Source organism: Scyliorhinus torazame, chromosome 14 (assembly GCF_047496885.1).
Source record: "Scyliorhinus torazame isolate Kashiwa2021f chromosome 14, sScyTor2.1, whole genome shotgun sequence".
Taxonomy (NCBI): domain Eukaryota; kingdom Metazoa; phylum Chordata; class Chondrichthyes; order Carcharhiniformes; family Scyliorhinidae; genus Scyliorhinus; species Scyliorhinus torazame.
The window spans coordinates 58,898,366-58,919,972 of NC_092720.1; the positions used below are offsets into that span (position 1 = coordinate 58,898,366).

Genomic DNA, 21,607 nt, shown 5'->3' on the forward strand with positions numbered 1-21,607 from the left:
TTGAGTTTCGGAGTTGCATGAATTGTTTATGCACGCTATCGATATTTAACCTTCACCTCTAGTCCTGGATTACGTAATATCAAACACAGCAGATGTCTGCAAGCTGTCAGCATTGGCTTAATAGTTTCAAGTACTGTAATGCTCAGCAAATGGGCTAAGTGGGCAAAAAAGCTAATTTTATGTAAGGTAAAGTATTAAGAAACCAGTAGAACATGTCTGTTTTTGGACTTCCGACATATGTTATTTACCCATTTTAGTGACAGTAAAAGAAATTGCAATTACTTAATTGTGTTGATCCTGGAGATTAAAACCATTAGAGGCCATCATCACAGGGATCTCATATTGTAAAGATGTGTTGTATTACATTTGCAAACAATGTATATGGACTCAAAGTTCAAACAATTTCTCCATTAATTGATTGACTGATGTTTCTCAGCACTATTCTGACAGATTGAAATATTATTCTTATTGTCATTCTGCGGATCTCCATAAAATCAATTATCTCTGAATTGGTTATATTACTAATGGACACGCTGGAAGATTGCGCTAGTAGTACAGGCAGGTGTACTAAATATATTTTTATGAGCACCAATTTCACATAAACTGGTGAGGCATTAAATACACATACTCCTGTAACATTTGTATAACCAGTTTAATTTTACAGTATCAAGAGGTTCCTGGGTAGACTATGATGAGACCGAGGTAATTAACCAGAGCTCACAGAGAACCTTTAGGGACTGACAATTGGTTATGTACAGCTTGAGGGGGAACCGCTCCACAAGCATTGGACAAGACAAGGAGGCAGGCTTCCATGAACTACCAGAGCCAAGACAGGGACTGAACCTGCACCACTGACACCATTCTGCATCGCACTCTAGCCATCTAGCTAATTGTGGTGACCAACCTCCCTTTGAGACCTATAGTCAAACATCCATGAAGATAAGACATTCAGTGTTGTAATGACAGAGTCTAATGCATATGTAATTCTTTTATTTTTATTTAGTGTGGCCAACCCACCTACCCTGCACATGTTTGGGTCGTGGGGGTGAGACTCGCACAGACATGGGTAGAATTGGTAAACTCAACACGGACAGTGACCCGGGGCCGGGATCGAACTCAGGTCCTCGGCGGCGTGAGGCAGCGGTGTTAACCGCATGTAATTATTTTGCAATATTCTACAGAAATATAGAAAAATGACATTACAGCATTTAAAGAACTGGCTATGCCTCGGGGTGGGTAAATTGGGTTTTCCCCTCTCGTTTTGGCAGGCGGGATCAGTGGCAAGAGCGGAAAATCCCTCTGGAGGCCCAAAATGTGATTTACGCCAGTGGAATTTTCTTAGGCGGTTTACGCCGGTAGAATTACGCCGGGGCAGCACGATAGCACAATTGCTTCACAGCTCCAGGGTCCCAGGTTCGATTCCGGCTTGGGTCACTGTCTGTGCGGAGTCTGCACATCCTCCCCGTGTGTGCGTGGGTTTCCTCCGGGTGCTCCGGTTTCCTCCCACAATCCAAAGATGTGCGGGTTAGGTGGATTGGCCATGCAAAATTACCCATAGTGTCCAAAATTGCCCTTAGTGTTGGGTGTAGTTACTGGGTTAGGATGGAGGTGTGGACCTTGGGTGGGGTGCTCTTTCTAAGAGCCGGTGCAGACTCGATGGGCCGAATGGCCTCCTTCTGCACTGTAAATTCTATGAAAATTTCCCGTTGCAATTGTCCCCGCTCCCACCCACCCCCGTCCCCATGACATATAATTAGAATACATTAACATCTGATTGTCATGATATTCTCCGTCCCATTACATAATCCATTCACGCCGATGTGAGGACAAGTGACAAGTAACCTTTGTACCACACAAGCACCAGGCAATGACCATTTCCAACAAGAGATAATCTAACCATCTCCTCATGACATTGAATGGCATTACCATCACTGAATCTTCCACTGAAGAGAGGTGTCCTGAGATGAGACCCCTTAAAACGGGATAGCTAGGATAATACGAGAATAGTTCTACATAAGTTACTTTATTGAGGATTGAGACTAATCATAGACAGTATACCCAGTAATCATGATTAACCATTAAATATAGAACATAGCAGTAACAAGCATTTAAACTCTTGCAAAAAGCAGTGACCGCAATGCATGATGGGATTTAAGCTAGCTAACTTGCTCATGTTCTTCAGACAAACAGAATCAGACAGAAATAGTGTGGTCATCAGTAAGCAGTCCTGTTTCTGACAATCCATGGTACAAAGAGGAACCAGCTTCAACATCCTGCACCCAGCCAAACAATGAGATAGGCAGGAACTGAGAAAAGCAACATGGGAATAGGAGAAAAACGGATACAAGAGTCCTGGAAAAACAGCAGGTGGCAGGATGGGGTTAAATCATGAGCTGATCACAATCATCATGCTGCGTAACGTAAACTTTATTAGTCAAGGTAAAATTGACAGCTCTAAGGATTGGATCAAGTCCCAACTGGGCTGAGCTATTGATTTTGGGGAAATTGTAAAATTGTGGCACCTGAACCAGTGTAGAGTGGTTTTGGCATTTATCCAAATCACTCTCCCTCGTACGTTGACCAAACTTTGAAAAATAAATCTGTCTTAGGGGACGGTATGCCTTGGGGGGTGGGGCACCTGCGCTAGCTAAAGTCGGCTAGTGAACGGAGGTGAAGTGAGAGGAGGGCTGTGGACATTGGAGCCTGATTAGCAGGTTTCGATGGACCTAAGAGCTGAGCAAGGGTGGGGGGAAGGGATCGATATTGGGAGAAGTTCTTTCGAGAGGAAGTGCAGGGTAGGGGGATTCTGTTAGCGGGAGGGAATTCGACCTTAATAATTGATAGCGGCGGGTCAGGCTCATGGGGCAGGGCCCGGTGGTATGATGATGGTGGATAAGAAGGAGGGGGGTTAGAGACCCCCAGTTAGAATAGTCCCATGGAACGTGAGGGGGTTAGAAGCTCCGATCAAGAGGTCAAGGGTGCTTCCACATCTTAAAGGTTTGAAGGCCGATGAAGCAATACTGCAGGTGATTCACTTGAGCATGAAGGACCAAAGGCTCGAATGGGGTAGCGGTAATGGTCAGCAAAAGGGTACAGTTCCAGATGGAGAAGGTGGTTGCAGATCACGGGGGTAGATATGTGATTGTGACAGGGGTGCTGGAGGGGAGGCCAGTAGCTCTGGTAAATATGGTCCCAATTGGGATGATGTGGGATTTGCGAAGAAGGTGTGTGGGGCCATCCCCAATTTGGACACACACAAATTGATAGTGAGGGGAGGACTGGAACTTGGTGCAGGAGCCAAGGTTGGACAGGTCATGCCGCTCTCGCTGGTCCTGCCGGGGGGGGGGGGGGGGGGGGGGGGGGGGGCGAAGGCATAGACTTGGCTAATGGTGGAAATGGGAGAGGTGGACCCTTGGAGGTTTCTGCTCCCGAGGGAAGTACTCGTTTTTCTCAGTGGTCCATAAGGTATACTCACAGATCAACTTTTTCGTGGTGGGGAAGGCGGCAAGGGAAATTGTTCAGGTGAGGGATAGGGCAGGGAAGTTGGTGGTGGCTCCGAATCAGATAAACATGGTCTTTGAGGAATTCTATGAGAGGTTGTACAGGTCAGAGCTATCTGGGGGAGACCGGGAGAGGCCGGAATTTTTAGATGGGCTGGAGTACCCGAGGTTAGGGGGGGGGGGACAAGGCTACATTAGAAAGAATGATAGTGGAGCAGGAGATAAAAGATGAGATTGGGAGGATGTAGTCGGGGAAGGTGGCAGGGCCGGATGGGTTTCCGGTGAAATATTATAAAAAATTCAAGGATAAGCTGGCACCCCTGATGGTGGGGATGTTTGAGGAGGTGATATGGAAGGGGGTGTTACCACAAACTTTGGGGCAGGCATTGATTTCCCTGTTGCTTAAGAACGAGAAGGATCCGACGGAGTGTGGGTCTATCGGCCCATATCACTTTTAAACGTGGATGCAAAGGTGTTGGCGAAGGTACTGGCAGGTAGGCTGGAGGAGTGGCTCCCGAAGGTGATAGGTGAAGATCAGACTGGGTTCGTGAGAGGGAGGTAGCTCTTTTAGAATGTTAGGAGGGTATTGAACGTGGTTATGGCACCGGCAGAGGGGAAGGAAACAGAGGTGGTTATGGCATTGGACGCTGAGAAAGCGTTTGACCGGGTAGAATGGTGGTACTTGATGACAGTTCTGGATCAGTTTGGGATTGGTCCTGGATTTGTGGACTGGGTAAAGCTACTGTATAAGGTGCCGGGGGCGAGTGTCCGCAAAATAAAGTCAGCTCGAGATAAGTTTCCCTCCACCGTAGAACTAGGCAGGGATGTCCAATGTTCTTCCTGCTGTTTGCACTCGCGATTGAGCCGTTGGCCATCACGTTAAGAAGTTCGGGGGTATGGAAAGGGATAGTGCCGGGGGGGGTGGGGCATAGAGTGTCCTTATATGCCAATGACTTGCTGTTATACGTGTCGGAACCGAGTGTGTCAATCGGGGGAATATTGGAGCTGCTTCAGGTGTTTGGGTCTTTCTCGGGGTGCAAGTTAAACCTAGACAAGAGTGAGTATTTTCTGGTGTCTCAGCCAGGGGTGGGGGCAGGGTTGGGGTGGGGGGGAGGGGCTGCCATTCCGTAAGGCAGGGATCACTTTCGATATCTGGGGGAGCAGGTTGCTCGGGATTTGGGGGGGGGGGGGGTGTGGGAGCTCCGTCGGCACAACATTTCTAGTTTGGTGGGGAGAGTGAAAGCCGATCTGGCAAGGTGGGATGGTCTCCCTCTGTCACTGGCGGGTCGTGTATAGGCGATTAAAATGAACGTGTTGCCGCGATTTCAGTTTATTTTCCAATGCCAGCCGATTTTCCTGCCAAAGGCATTTTTTAGAGAGATTGAAGGAATGATTACCTCGTTCACATGGGAAGGGAAGGTGGCCAGAATTAGAAAGGTGCTGTTACAGAGGGGGAAGGCAGGCAGGAGATTTGGGTCTTCCGAACCTGATGTATTATTCCTGGGTGGCGAATGTGGCGAAGGTGCAGAGCTGGGTCAGAGGGGTTGATTCCCATTGAGTCAGAATGGAGGAGAGTTTAGCTCCTGCTGGTTTAGTTCAGTGGGCTAGACAGCTGGTTTGTGATGCAGAACAAGGCCAGCAGCGCGGGTCCAATTCCCGTACTGGCTGAGAATTCTGAATTCTCCCTGTGTACCCGAACAAGCGCCGGAATGTGGCAACTAGGGGCTTTTCACAGTAACTTCATTGCAGTGTTAATGTAAGCTTACTTGTGACAATATAAAGGTTATTATTATTAGTTTGTGTTGGGGGTCGGGATTGAGGGCGCTAGCAACAGTGCTGCTCCCGATGGCTCTGTGGAAATACTATAGTAGTCCGGTAATAATAGCTTCATTGAGAACTTGGAGGCAGTTTTACCAACACTTTGGGTTGGGGCAGGGTCAAGGGAAATGTCGATTCGGGGGAACCACACATTTGAGCCAGGGAAGTGGGACAGGAATTTTCGGAGATGGGAGGAGAAGGGGATTAAGACACTAAAAGATTTGTTTCTTGGGGGTCGGTTTGCAGGATTGAAGGAGCTGGGAGTGAAGTATGGGCTGGAGCAGGGGCAAATGTTTAGATTTCATAGAATTTACAGAGCAGAAGGGGGCCATTCGGCCCATCGAGTCTGCACCGGCTCTTGGAAAGAGCACCCTACCCAAGGTCCACACCTCCACCCTATCCCCATAACCCAGTAACCCCACACAACACTAAGGGCAATTTGGGACACTAAGGGCAATTTATCATGGCCAATCCACCTAACCTACACATCTTTGGACTATGGGAGGAAACCGGAGCACCCGGAGGAAACCCACGCACACACGCAGACTCCACACAGACAGTGACCCAAGCCGGAATTGAACCTGGGACCCTGGAGCTGTGAAGCAATTGTGCTATTCACAATGCTACCGTACTGCCCCTAATACATGCAGGTTCAAGATTTTGCCTGGAAGGAGATACGGAGCTTCCCGGTGGAGCCAGCCTCCACATTGCTAGAGGAGGTGCTGACGACAAGGAAACTGGAGAAGGGGGTAGTGTTGCCGATTTACGGGGCTATTTTGGAAGAGGAGAAGGCACCGCTGGAAGGGATCAAGGCAAAGTGAGAGGAAGAGTTGGGAGAGGGTATGGAGCTGGGGTTCTGGTGTGAGGTGCTCCGGAGATTGAAAGCCTCCAACTCATGCGCGAGGTAGGGGCTAACACAGCTGGAGGTGGCATATAGAGCACACCTCACAAGGGCGAGGATGAACCGGCTTTTCGAGGGGTTAGAAGATGTGTGTGAATGTTACGGTGAATCACTTTCAAATGTTTTGGTCCTGTCCAAAACTGGAGGATTACTGGAAGGAGGTGTTTAGGGTAATCTCTAAAGTGGTGCACGTGAAACTGGACCCGTGCTCTCGGGAGGCCATATTCGGGGTGTCGGACCAGCCGGGGTTGGAAACGGGTGCGGAGGCAGGTGTTGTAGCCTTTGACTCATTGATCGCCCGAAGGCGAATCGTGTTGGGATGGAGATCAACCTCTCCACCTTGTGCCCTGGCGTGGCGGGGGGGGGGGGGGGGTTCTGCTAGAGTTTTTAACTCTTGAGAAGATTAAGTTTGAACTGAGGGGAAGGATGGAAGGGCTCTACAATTCATGGGCGTTATTTATTTTGCACTTTCGAGAATTGGATAACATCGAACATTAGGGGGGGGGGGGGGGGGGGGGTGGAGGTTGGGAGTAGTAAGGGCGTGGAATGCCCTGCCTGCAACAGTAGTGGACTCGCCAACACTAAGGACATTCAAATGGTCATTAGATAGACATATGGACGATAAGGGAATAGTGTAGATGGGCTTTAGAGTGGTTTCACAGGTCGGTGCAACATCGAGGGTCGAAGGGCCTGTACTGCGCTGTAATGTTCTATGTTGGGGAGGGAGACTGTATGTGTTAATGGTGACTATGGGTGATTCCTGATTCCTTTTTGTTCTTTGTTTATGTTAACATGCGGGCTGCTGATTGAGGGTTTGGTGGGAGGATGGGATTGTTGTTGTTGATGTGGGAATTGACATTGTATTCGTTACTGCTTATTGTTTATTGCTGGTGGATGTAAATTTAGGAGAAAATGTGAAAAGGGAAGAGAATAAAAATATTTATTTAAAAAAAATAAAGCAGTCTTAACCAGAGTTGATGTGTCTGCAGGTCTTTGTGTTCAGCTGAGCTGTAACTAAGAAGGAGGAATCCCACGTAAAAGCCAGCTCAATACTCAAGTCCTAGAAAATGCTCCTACACCCACCATCAATGTCCTGAATGTTACCATTGTCCAGAAGCTGAACTGAACAGCCATATAAATACTGTGGCTACAAAAGCAGGTCAGAGGTTAGGAATTCTACATAGAGTAACTCACCTCCTGACTCCCCAAAGCTTGTCCACAATCAATAAGGCACAATGCAGAGGTGTGATGGAATATTCTCCACTTGTCTGGATGAGTGCAACTTCAAAAACACTCCAGAGGCTCGACAATATCCAGGACAAAGCTGTCCACTTGATCGGCAACCAATCCGCCAACTTAAATATTCCTTCCCCCACCATCGATGCACAGTGCAGCAGGGTGAATTATCCACAAACAACTCACCAAGGCTCCTTAGACAGCGTCTTCCAAAACTGTGACCTCCACCAGCGGAAGCTAAGGCAGTGGACACATGGGAACACCACCCTTCTGCAAGTTTCCTTCCAAGACACTTACCATCCTGAATTGGAACTATATCACTGTTCCTTCACTGTCACAAGGTCAAAATCCTGTAACTCTCCACCTAACAGTATTGTGAGCATGCTTGCAGCAGATATACTGCAGCGGTTCAGGAAGGCAGCTCATTAACATAACCATCATAAGGGTAAGTATGGATGGGCAATATATGTTGGCCTTGCCAGCGACACCCACATCCCATGAAAGGTGTTTTTAAGAAAGGACTTTCTGGTTTTAATTTTTGATTCCCAACATCCACAGTATTCTATATTATATGTGGTATATAACCACAGTACTGGTTTAGCTCAGTGGGCTTGACAGCTGGTTTGTGATGCAGAACAAGGCCAGCCGCGCGAGTTCAATTCCTGTACTAGCTGAGATTTCGGAATTCTTCCTCTGTGTACCCGAACAGGCGCCGGAATGTGGCGAATAGGGGCTTTTCACGGTAACTTCATTGCAGTGTTAATGTAAGCCTACTTGTGACAATAAAGATTATTTATTTATTGTTTTGTTTTTGTGTTAGCCCTTACGATAAGACGTTTACCTTTACTTCCCAATATCTGGTTATGCAATAAAGTGATCTCGGAGTTAAAGCAATGAAAATCTCTTTATTATATGAACCAGATGCCATAATCTCATGTACACCCGCATGAGAATTTCGTCCATCAACCTGGAAGCAAATTGATAGACATTGCAATGCAATGGAGACAACAATAAATCAGGGGCCGGAGTCTCAGGTCTCCCAGGTCACGGCAGCGGGATTCTCTCTTTCTGCTGCTTGTCATTGGGATTTCCCATTGAAGCTACTCCACGACACTGGAAAACCCATGGACGGGCGATGTGCTGCCAGCGGGGAAAAGAGAATTCTAACGACCAGAGAATTCTGGCTCAGGGTCCTTTAGAATAATGTATATAATGGGTTATTAAACCTAATGCTCTTCATCAAATAGTATGGAAATGCTTTGTTATTTCCTATTTACTTAACAGACCAGAAGCCATAGGAGCAGAAGCAGGCCATTCAGCCCATCGAGTCTGCTCTGCTGGTAGACCAGTAATTTCTCTGAAACTGGTCAGCAATAGGTTCACCTCCCTTCCTTTACCTCATCTCTTCAAAAACTCTGTTTCAATGTCCTTTCTTGTTTGGCCAGAAGCCTTGACCTCAGACCCTTCCCCAGCATCCTTTGCTCAGCAAAGCAGTTGACCTGTCAAGTAAACTGATCTTAGATTAAGAGCCTCCTCTTCTAACAATGTCTACATGATCCGCTCAAAAATTGTGCTGTGTAAAGATGAAGTCATACTGACATGAAGGCCTGTATTTTAAAATGATGGGTTGGGACCATGCCCATCTACATGATACTGCTAGAATCGTATTCCATTTTCCTTGCAGTCTTATTTACCGATTCTTCAAGAGCATCAGATTCGCTGAGGTGAGTGCCCTCTTAATCCTTAAGGACTCCACTGGTAAAGTCTCAGCCACAAAGCTCATCGCCTCCTGACAATGAGCTAACACCATGCAAGATGAGAGGTTAGGATTATGCTTATTAAGTGTTTTAGGTTCAAGAGATAACCATAATAATAAGAGACAGCAATATGGCATAATGAAGAGTAAGGTAATAACAAAAATGTACATTTCTGTTAGAATCCTGTGTATTTTCCCCAGGGAGTTGTCCTTATTAGGTCATTAATTTTAAAGAGAATATTGGAAGGATTAGATTAACTGAATGTTGTCAAAAAGGCAAAGACTTGATCGAGGAAACCCTCTCTATCAGAAGATATTGACTGACTGATGTAACTCATGTCAGAGATTGTTTAGAGCATCCAGTTGCATAGATATTGAGCACTATTGTCATCATCACTGCCACACATAATGCAGTGCCCTGGGCATAAAGGCTACAAGTCGGGTTTTAACAGCTGATGTCTCGGTGTTACGATGTCAGATGAAACCACAACATTTTCAGACATTGCCTGCAGGAAAAATCAAACAGGTTTTCTGTCGCCTGTTGAGCCTGTGTCACGGTGTGCCTATGGTAACTCCTTGCACTCGCCTCATTACACCACTGTTTCCTCCTCTGTGTTCTCATTCATCTCCTCCTCAAAGCACATGAACAATGGAACGGCCAGGCAAAATCCAATAATTAATTTCTCAGCAGCTTTCAAAATGCTCCTTTAAATATTCAGAAGCTGCAGCTTTGGAATAATGGATGTGAATCTCAAGCAAACTAGTTTTAAAGATTTGCACTCCTGTGCACCCTTTCAACTTTCTGATCTCTTCCCATGCATGGGCCACCATAACATCGGCTCAGCTTTACAGTGGGCAAAACAGGGAAATCTCAAAGTTGGGGTGGGTGAGGCCTCTGTCACAGCTTCATATCAATGCAGAAGCCCTGGGAAATGCAAGTCCATATGTATAAATGTTACTAGGAGATGTTGAACTGCATTAATGCTACCTATCCATTGCCTCAAACTGATATGGTTAACAGTTTTAATAACTGGACCATTTTCTTCAACAATGCATTATTTATGTATCCAATTACCCTTTATGCACCAGCAACTTTGGCCTCTATCTACTCTTCAACCAAGTGAAAATAAGGTGTTGGCCCTTTAGTAATTAAAATATTCAATCCTCTTTTGTATCAATAGTTTGAGCTGACAATCCACTTGTTGGTCAAAAGTCTCAAATATAACTGATGATAATCAAGTTTCTTACCTCTTTACCTAATGGCATCCCACTTCCTAATGCACAGGTTAAACCGATCACTTTGGCTACAAATGTTTTTAAAGTGAGGTACTCTTTTAGCACCACCCCACGCAGGATAGTCTTCATCTCCGGTATCCCCGATCCTGTTGAAAAAAATAATACATATCAAACTGTTTGAAAAGTTGGCATTTTTAACCTGCAATGAATGCTTGCCAAAGATAAAGTTTAACTTTCCAAAATGCCATTACTGCTATGCTGTCCTTAAATAGTATTATAGTGTCTTGAAATGTGGCTTCAATGCTATTTAGCAGTGTGCAAGGATGGCATTTGCACCTGCAGTTTTCCCACTGCATAAGCACTGAGCTACCTGCAGCCTGAGGTGTCACCGCTCTACCCACCAAAAACCCCAGGTGATGAACATGGTTATCTTCACCTCCAAGGGCGAAGCAATACACAGTGAAAATCTTCATTAAGTTTCTGGCACCTGAACAATAGTTTTTAAGCTGCAGCACGCAATAATTAGTACATGGTCATTATCAGGATATATATTATATAACCACTCTGCCTAATTTATTATCTTGGTCCTGTGTTAGAATTCAGTTCTTTTCCCCTATCCTAGATTAATGTCTTCCTCCTACTATTTGTTGGTACCAGGAACTGACACAGTTCTCTCCCAAGTTTTTTTAACAGGATCATCAGTATTTAATGTATTGGCAGTAGCCTGTTCCATTAGCCAGTATCGTAGATTTGCATCAATGCCACCTGAATATGAAGTATTGCCTAGCAGAAGGAATATTGGGGTGGGAGAATCAATTTACCACCAATTTAATTTTTAATCATCGTTTGAACACATTCCAAGCTCTAAAATAAAGCAGTACTTCCATTGCAGCCCAGCTCATAAACATTTATTTTTTAAAAAATATATATTTTATTAAGATATTTGAAAGTTTTTATAATAAGAACAATAACAATGACATAAACATGGTACAATAAACATTTCCACCGCCATCCCAATCTCCACACGCCCCAACCATAAAACAACAATCCGGCACTCTCCCCCCACCCCCTTTGGAATACTGCATCTGCTGACATTTTAATTTTCCCCGAGAAAGTTGACGAACAGCTGCCACCTCCGGGTGAACACAACCATTGACCCTCTTAAGGCGAACTTTATCTTCTCGAGACTGAGAAACCCAACCATGTCACTAATCCAGGGGCGCGATTCTCCGCTCCCGCGACTATGTGCCCACGCCATCGTGAAAGCCGTCGAGTTTCACAACAGCGTGAAACTGCCCCGATCGCGATCGATTCAGGGCCCGAAAATGGGCTAGGAGCGGGGCCGCGAGGAACACGGGGGCGTGTCGTGAAAGCAGCGGCATAAGCGCGCGGCGCCCGAATGACACGGCGCTGTGCCATAAATGGCGCGATCCGCGAATGGACGGACCCAGGAGGAGGAGAAGGAGGAGAGATGGCTGAGCCCCGACGAGCTGCACCAAGGTTCCGGGACACGGACCTGGACACCCTCCTCGATAAGGTTGAACTCCGAAGGGCCACCCTCTCTGCCCAGGACGTGGACATCGCCAGCCTTCCAGCACGGTGAGGCGCTGTTGGCGTGAAGTTGGCACCGCTGTGAGTGCTGTGGGGCACACCCCCCCGGTCCGGGGAGCAGTGTAGGAAGAAGCTGCACGACCTCACTCGGGCTGCCAGGGTAAGTGCCACGAGGGCGCCCCCGGGTCACAACCAACCCCCTCCCCCCCCCATCCGCCGGGCACGAGGGGGGGGAAGTGGGGTGGGGGGGTGGGTTCAGGGTGCACAACGTTGTACTCGACCCACATGAGCACCGGGACTTCCCCTGGAGAGATGCCATGGCGTGGCTCCAACTGTCTCCTCACCCAGCATTAATATAGCCTATATCTGCACGCCCTGATGATACCCACCTAATTGTGATGCTTTAACCAAACCCCCCCCCGAGCAGAGCGCCCTGGACCTCGCTGGGGGATCCGCCACCCGGGAGGTCGCAACATGCCAGGTCGGAGGCGCAGAAGCAAGTGAGACAACCCTGCATGTCCTCACCCCCCCCCCCCTCAACCCGTCATCGCCCCCTCACACTCTGGCCACTGCACCCTCGATCCACTCCCCCCTCACACTCTGGCCACTGCACCCTCGATCCACTCCCCCCTCACACACTGCCCCCAGCACCACCATACGCCCAGCCCAGCGTGTCTAACGAACCCCGTATCGTTGTGTTCCCCAGGGCCAGCCGCCGAACGTCCAGGGTCGTCTCGGCCAAGACACAGCCGACCATCTCCAACCTCAAGCGCACCCAGGGACGCACGCCAGAGGGTGGCAGTCGGGCGGACAGGAGGGCCACCCTCTCAGTCTGGGACGCTGGACAGGGACGCACATACGACGGTCAGAGACAATACTGAGGGGCACAGGACGGACAGTGACGATGACGCACAGAGAACGGCCACACAGTCCACGGAATCACCTGGAGGGCAACATGACATGGTCCGCATGCACCCTGCGCAGGGCCATGAAGGGGACCAGTACACACCAGACTTCCTAACGGACGATGACCTCGAGCTAGCGGCACTGCTGTCTCCCACACCATCCACCATCGCAGAGACACTCATTTTCGTTGGGCAGATAAGTGATGAGGCTCCCGGGTCACGGTCTGGTGCGCAGCACACAGCCGAGCCGATACAGCAGGTGGAGTTTGGAGCAGCCGAGGGGCTGGACGGTCGGAGGGCAGCCCAGGCCCAGCAAACAGCTGCCACCCAGACGGTTTCCGGGTTCCTGGATGTAACTGACCCACCCGGACAACGGATGCATGTGGACACCGAGGGACTGAATAACGGGATGAGGGCCATCTTCCAGGACCTGCACACGCAGTTGGAGGAGTCCATTCGCATCCAGGAGCAGGGAGTGGTGCCGCTCATCGCAGCCACCCAGGCCGACACCGCACAGGTGGCGTCCGCGGTGGAGGCAATGGGTGAAACGGTTTTGGCCATTGGTCAGGTTCTGCAAAGCGTTGGGCTTCACGTATATGCGTCATCCATGGCCCAGGAGCGGGCTGCCCTCTCACAGTTTGCCATGCGCCAGAGCCAACAGGACATTGCCGCCGCTCTCCGGGCCCTGGCGTGTCTCACCATGCCATGGCCCGGTCCCAGCAGGCGATGGCACAGTCCCAACAGTCAGTCGCGAAGAGCATAGACCGCCTGCCGCACGTGATGGATGACGTAGTGCATTCACAGTTTGAGATAGCACAGTCCCTGGCAGGAATGTCGCACTCCCTGGGCTCCGTCTCTGCGAACATTCGGACCGTGGTTGATACCGCTGCAGGCCTCCAGGACCGGCAGCGCCAGGTGTCGGTGGTGCAACGGGTCATGTCTCCGATCGCACCTCCATCTCACAGTGAGGCCCGGGGGCCACCGGGCTTCCCGAGGGAGGAGGTGGTTCTGGGGCCCGTCCCATTACCTCCAGCAAGGGAGTTCCCGGGACACTCGGCCTCCCCCATTCCGTCCCTGGCGCATCTGGTGGGCAGCGAGCAGGACAGGGTGGCACCACGCCATCCAGCATGCCTACCGAGCACCCTGGCCCATCGAAGCCGGCCGCCACAGGAAACGCGTGCCGACGGGGAGCCACGTCGCAGGGCGTGATTCTCAGCAGTCCGCCTCCACTCCTGTTGTACCATCTGGGGAGACACCTAGACGTAGTGGTAGGGTCCGTAAGGCAAAGAAGTTAGGAACTGTGCTATGTCCGGTGCGAAGGGGCTCGTGAGGGTGACTGAGTGGTGCTGTGGTTAACGAGCGGTTCAACGTCGGTGCTGGATGTGCTGACCCTTTCCCCCCGCCTCCCAAAATCGGACACCGTAGTCCTCGGCACTCCAACACCAGCTACCCCACACGGGCACGTGATGAAATGTCCGTTACGAAGGATGTGACCACTGGAGTGTATGGTTCAGCTATAGCCATGAGTCAGACCTCGGCTGGCGAATCTGAGCTCACAGCTCATCGCAGAGCGGGCTGTCATCATTCAACATGGCACTGATAACACCCGCTTACCCAATCATCAATGTTGTGCAATCCCGTAGTGCCGCAGTGGTAAGGTGATGTGGAATTGGTGCCGTAAACGTGGTGCGAGGGTAGTGGTGAGTGCTGTGTGGTGCCCGTGTGCAGGACTGACGGTGCAAGTGGCAGTGTTCAGTGAATCCCTCCCCCACGGTGCATGAACCGTGCGGCCACCAACGTGTCGCGTGCCCGCTGTCCCCGGCGGTGCCGTCGCGCAGCCTCCTGGACGTAACCAGCACCCAGGCAGTGTCTGTGTCCTGCACCCCTCCCCCACTTTGATGCACGCCATCCTCCTCTTCCTCCTCTTCGTTTGCGTTGGCTCCGGTGCTGTCGGATCCTCCCTCCGACTCCTCCACCAGGGCATCTCCCCTCTGCATGGCAATGTTGTGCAGCGCACAGCAGACCACAACTCTGTGACCGACCCTGTCAGGCCGGTACTGCAGGGACCCTCCTGATCGGTCCAGGCATCTGAATTGCATCTTCAGCAGCACGAAGCACCGCTCCACCACACCCCTGGTTGCTGCATGGGCCTCGTTGTATAGGTCCGAGGCCTCCGTATTGGCGTCATCAGCCATGACCTCAACGGATAGCCCCTGTCGCCCAGCAACCAGCCCCTCAGCCGGGGGAGGGGGGGGGCATCCATCAAACATTGCGGGGATGAACGACTGTGCCAGAATGTAGGCATTATGCACACTCCCGGGGTACCTTGCACACACGTGCATGATCTTCATGTGGGGGTCGCACACCATCTGAATGTTCATGGAGTATGCGCCCTTCCTGTTCATGAACACTTCCCTGCTGTCTGCAGGTGGGCGCATGTGGACGTGCAGACCATCGATGACACCCTGGACCATCGGTATCCCGGCCACCTTGGCGAATCCACGTGCCCGTGCTTCCTGCTGTGCTCGGTCCTCGAGGAATTTAATGTACCTGTCCGCGATGGAGTACAAGGCGTTGGTCACGGCCCTGATGCACCTGTGGACCGATGCCTGTGAGATCCCGGATAGGTCCCCGCTCGGCGCCTGAAAGGAACCGATAGCTTAAACATTTAGGGCTACCTTCACCTTGTTGGAGACTGGTATAGCGTGTCCTCCACCCGTTCCAAGTGGTGCAAGGTGCACCACGAGATGGCATATATGTGCGACTGTCTCCCTGCTGAACCGTAGTCTCCTCCTGCACGTGATATCTGGTAGGGCCTCGAACGACATTCTGTCACGGTACACCCTCGGCCTTGCTGGACGCCTGTGGCGCCCTGGCACCACCATCAGTGGTTCCTCCTCCTCCCCCCCAAGCACTTCGATATCAGTGCCCGCTTCCTGTGCATTCCTCGCCGTCGGGGGGGTCAATGTTCCCCTCGGCATCCCCTTGGACATTCCGGCCCTGAGCGCCTGCGGCCTGCGCGGCGACGATGGGCCACTCCGCAGCCATCCCCTCTGCTGCAGCAGCAACCGCTGCATCTGCAGCCACTGTGGGCCGTCTGAGTCTACGCTGCCGGATGGCCACCCGCAGAGCTGCGGCTCCAACCACGGCAGTGAACATCGCTGTCTGGTTGACAAACATGGTGACCTGTAGGAGGTTGGTGGGGGGCAGAGAAACGTCATGTTACACGGAGGTTCTTCCACACCTCGCCAGCCGGGTTGCATGGGATCCCTGTGTGCCCCGGTGGCCTGGTCGCGCTGCAGATACGCACCGAGCCTAACACCTGGTCACTGTCTGTGTCCAATGGTCAGTTCACACCATACTCCTCACCAGTGTGCCAGTCGCCTGTGCCCATCAGCCACACAACAACCTGCGGTTGTGTCCTCGGCACCGTCCTGCCATATCAGGGCGGCTAACATGTGGCTTCCGTGGATCGACGACACCCTCCACACTCTCCCCCTCCCACCTCCCAACTCCACTCCCCCCTCACCCCCCTCCCAACTCCACACTCTCCATCACCCAATCCCACCTCCACTCCCTCCCTCACCCCCCTCCCACCTCCACTCCCTCCCCCACCCCCCCTCCCACCTCCACTCCCTCCCTCACCTTCCCTCCCCTCCCACCTCCACTTAGTGCCAGCGGCTTAGACGGGGCAGAGTTTGTAAGGAGCATCCAGGAGGGCTTCTTAAAACAATATGTAGACAGTCCAACTAGGGAAGGGGCTGTACTGGTCCTGGTATTGGGGAATGAGCCCGGCCAGGTGCAGAAGTTTCAGTAGGGGAGCATTTCGGGAACAGTGATAACAATTCAGTAAGTTTTAAAGTGCTGGTGGACAAGGATAAGAGTGGTCCTAGGGTGAATTGCGAAATTGGGGGAAGGCTAATTATAACAATATTAGGCGGGAACTGAAGAACCTAGATTGGGGGCGGATGTTTAAGGGTAAATCAACATCTGACATGTGGGAGGCTTTCAAGTGTCAGTTGAAAGGAATTCAGGACCAGCATGTTCCTGTGAGGAAGAAGGATAAATACGGCAATTTTCGGGAACCTTAGATAACGACAGATATTGTAGGCCTTGTCAAAAAGAAAAAGGAGGCATTTGTCAGGGCTAAAAGGCTGGGAACAGACAAAGCCTGTGTGGAATATAAGGAAAGTAGGAAGGAACTTAAGCAAGGAGTCAGGAGGGCTAGAAGGTGTCACGAAAAGTCATTGGCAAATAGGGTTAAGGAAAGTCCCAAGGCTTTTTACTCGTACATAAAAAGCAAGAGGGTAGCCAGGGAAAGGGTTGGCCCACTGAAGGATAGGCAAGGGAATCTATGTGTGGAGCCAGAGGAAATGGGCGAGGTACTAAATGAATACTTTGCATCAGTATTCAACAACGAGAAGGAATTGGTGGATGTTGAGTCTGGAGAAGGGTGTGTAGATAGCCTGGGTCACATTGAGATCCAAAAAGACGAGGTGTTGGGCGTCTTGATAAATATTAAGGTAGATAAGTCCCCAGGACCTGATGGGATCTACCCCAGAATATTCAAGGAGGCTAGAGAGGAAATTGCTGAGGCCTTGACAGAAATCTTTGGAACCTCACTGTCTTCAGGTGATGTCCCGGAGGACTGGAGAATAGCCAATGGTGTTCCTCTGTTTAAGAAGGGTAACAAGGATAATCCAGGGAACTACAGGCCGGTGGACCTTACGTCAGTGGTAGGGAAATTACTGGAGAGAATTCTTCGAGACAGGATCTACTCCCATTTGGAAGCAAATGGACGTATTAGTGAGAGGCAGCATGGTTTTGTGAAGGGGAGGTCGTGTCTCACTAACGTGATAGAATTTTTCGAAGAGGTCACAAAGATGATTGATGCAGGTAGGGCAGTGGATGTTGTCTATATGGACTTCAGTAAGGCCTTTGACAAGGTCCCTCATGGTAGTCTAGTACAAAAGGTGAAATCACACGGGATCACGGGTGAGTTGGCAAGGTGGATACAGAACTGGCTAGGTCATAGAAGGCAGAGAGTAGCAATGGAAGGATGCTTTTCTAATTGGAGGGCTGTGACTAGTGGTGTTCCGCAGGGATCAGTGCTGGGACCTTTGCTGTTTGTAGTATATATAAATGATTTGGAGGAAAATGTAACTGGTCTGATTAGCAAGTTTGCAGACGACACAAAGGTTGGTGGAATTGCGGATAGCGATGAGGACTGTCAGAGGATACAGCAGGATTTAGATTGTTTGGAGACTTGGGCGGAGAGATGGCAGATGGAGTTTAATCCAGACAAATGTGAGGTTATGCATTTTGGAAGGTCTAATGCAGGTAGGGAATATACAGTGAATGGTAGAACCCTCAAGACTATTGAAAGTCAGAGAGACCTAGGTGTACAGGTCCACAGATCACTGAAAGGGGCAACACAGGTGGAGAAGGTAGTCAAGAAGGCATACGGCATGCTTGCCTTCATTGGCCGGGGCATTGAGTATAAGAATTGGCAAGTCATGTTGCAGCTGTATAGAACCTTAGTTAGGCCACACTTGGAGTACAGGGCAGCATGGTCGCATTGTGGATAGCACAATTGCTTCACAGCTACAGGGTCCCAGGTTCGATTCCGGCTTGGGTCACTGTCGGTGCGGAGTCTGCACATCCTCCCAGTGTGTGCGTGGGTTTCCTCTGGGTGCTCCGGTTTCCTCCCACAGTCCAAAGATGTGCAGGTTAGGTGGATTGGCCATGATAAATTGCCCTTAGTGTCCAAAATTGCCCTTAGTGCTGGGTGGGGTTACTGGGTTATGGGGATAGGGTGGAGGTGTTGACCTTGGGTAGGGTGCTCTTTCCAAGAGCCGGTGCAGACTCGATGGGCCGAATGGCCTCCTTCTTCTGCACTGTAAATTCTATGATAATCTATAGTGTTCAATTCTGGTCGTCACACTACCAGAAGGATGTGGAGGCTTTAGAGAGGGTGTGGAAGAGATTTACCAGAATGCTGCCTCGTATGGAGGGCATTACCTATGAGGAGTAGTTGAATAAACTTGGTTTGGTCTCACTGGAACAATGAAGGCTGAGGGGTGACCTGATAGAGGTCTACAAAATTATGAGGGGCATAGGCAGAGTGGATAGTCAGAGGCTTTTGCCCAGGGTAGAGGGGTCAATTACTAGGGGGCATAGGTTTAAGGTGCGAGGGGCAAGGTTTAGAGTTGATGTACGAGGGAAGTTTTTTTACACAGAGGGTAGTGGGTACCTGGAACACGCTGCTGGAGGAGGTGGTGGAAGCAGGGACGATAGTGACATTGAAGGGGCATCTTGACAAATAACATGAATAGGATGGGAATAGAGGGATACGGACCCAGGAAGTGTAGTAGATTGTAGTTTAGCCGGGCAGCATGGTCGGCACGGGCTTGGAGCGCCGAAGGGCCTGTTCCTGTGCTGTACTTTTCTTTGTTCTATGTTCCTTTCCCTTGGCCGTGCAAACCTCCATGGGTCTACTCCCCCCATTTGTTTCATAAACCCCTTCAATTCCTTTGCCGCGGCCAGACTCCCTGTCCTGGATTTTGACCGGTCCAATTCCGGATCAATGACTGTGTTAAAATCTCCTCCCATAATCAGGTTGTGTGACTCTAAGTCTGGGACCTTACCTAATACCTGCCTCATAAATTCCACATCGTCCCAATTCAGAGCATTTATGTTCACGGGTACCACCCGCACCCCTCCAGCTTCCCACTTCCCATTATGTACCTACCCCCCTTGTCTGACATTCTCCCTGCCTCAAATGCAACTCATTTATTGATCAAGACCGCTACCCCACTGGTCTTTGAGTCCAGCCCTGAGTGGAATACTTGGCCAACTCACCCCTTTCTCAATCTCGTCTGGTCTATAATCTTTAGGTGTGTCTCTTGTAGCATTGCCATGTCTGCCTTCAGCCCCCTTAAATGCGCAAACACGCGAGCCCTCTTGACCGGCCCATTCAACCCTCTGACGTTCCATGCAATCAGCCTGGTTGGTGGGCTCGCCACTCTTTCTTCCCCCCACAACCAACTAGCCATCACCCTTTTCAGCCCAGCCTCTAGCTTGCGCGCTCCACCTCCTTGAGCCCCCCCCACCGCGGGCATTCGCCGTTCCAGACCTCCCATTTGTCCCCTAGTAACAGTTCCTCCGTCAGCAAAGCAGCTCCCCTCCCTGGCTCCCCCCCTCTAGCAACAGCACTAGAAACCCAACCCCCCCAAATCAAGCTCCAGCTTAACACCTGCTCACCCCCCACTGTGCTTCCGTGAGTCAGCTGACCCATGCTGACTTGATAGCGCCCGCCCATGGCACCAAGCAGTCTGTCTCCTCATTGTTCTGTTCCCTCTTCCCCCACTTGGACAAACATATTAAAAGCATCACATTCCCCAGTAAACAAACATCAGAAAAAAGTAATGAAACAGCCACTTTCGGAAAATAAACACCCAAAAACAGAACCAGGCCCAAAGGCCATCCCCCCTCTAACCAGCTCCCTGCAAGACAAAGTTAACTTTAGCCATCAAAACAGCCATACACATAACACTACTTACACTTATACAGCCCAGCCCAACAAATCACTCTCCAAGGCTTCAGTGTCTTTTATTTCTGTTTCGAAGTAGAAGCCCTGTTCCTCATGTGTGACCCACAGATGGGCTGGATACTTAAAGAGGGCCGTTTTTGCCCGATTAAACCCAGATCGCCACTTGGCCAAGTCGCGCCCAGGTCCTGATAAATACGTAGCTCACAATTCTCCCACTTGCTGCTCCGTTCCTTCTTGGCCCACCGCAGAACGTGTTCTTTGTCCAGGAATCGGTGAAAGCGTACCACCATTGCCCTCGGCGGCTCGTTCGCTCGGTGGCTTCTTCGAGAGAGCTCTGTGCACTCTATCCACTTCCAGAAGCCGAGGGAAGGCCTCAGCCCCCATCAACTTTGCCAACATGTCCGTCACATAAGTGATGTGTTGGGTAGGCTGGGTCGATGTGGACTGCACTTGATGCAGTGTAGCGAGAGACAGACCTCCAACACTTGATAAGGTGCAACACGATTTTATTTAACATCTAAACTATTATACATGTTCAACTGTGGGTTGACACGATGCTGACTTGACTGGAGACCTGATACTAGCCTAACCAGACTTACTAGCTACCACATGGTGTTTGCACTGGCCAGCTCACTAACTCTGACTGTCACAGAAGCTGGGTCCCGAGAGAACGGGGAAACTGGTGCCGTCTGGCTTTATAGTGGTCGTATCCTGTCTGGTGATTGGCTGCTCTGTTCTGTGTGCTTACTGGTCATCCTGCGTGTCAATCACTGCCTGTCTGCACTCCATTATATACATAAATGTATATTATGACACTTCCCACCCTTTTTTTTATTTTATTTTGTATTGTGTGTGATGATATAATAAATATTAAGGTGCATGTGCGTGTGGATGTGATATGTGCGTGACTATATACAGAATGTGCTAAAATGACCTTATGTACACAGAAAGGTGTCGCTAGTGCAGATATAGGGCAGATGAAACGGTAAAAAACTATATTTACAGAGGTCAAAACGATAAGGTAACACAGCTGCGCAAAAGTTCAGTCTATAAGTTCAGTCTCTGCGGCGGGCAACGAATTCTGGTTGACCGCCTCAAGGGTGGATCAGGGGCCGCCTGCACTTGGATAGGCGGGACCGCCGCCAATGCGGT

The 21,607-nt window shown here is 50.2% G+C and overlaps 1 protein-coding gene across 3 annotated transcripts in view; it reads right to left on the bottom strand.

Moving 5' to 3' along the window:
* The window catches only part of clcn2c (chloride channel 2c), an 870,815-nt gene that overhangs the window by 404,322 nt on the left and 444,886 nt on the right, over window positions 1-21,607 (bottom strand). For all 3 annotated transcript variants that reach the window (XM_072474258.1, XM_072474257.1, XM_072474259.1), the window contains one exon: window positions 10,460-10,593. In XM_072474258.1, the coding sequence (XP_072330359.1) occupies window positions 10,460-10,593 (134 nt within the window). The remainder of the gene's footprint in view (window positions 1-10,459; window positions 10,594-21,607) is intronic.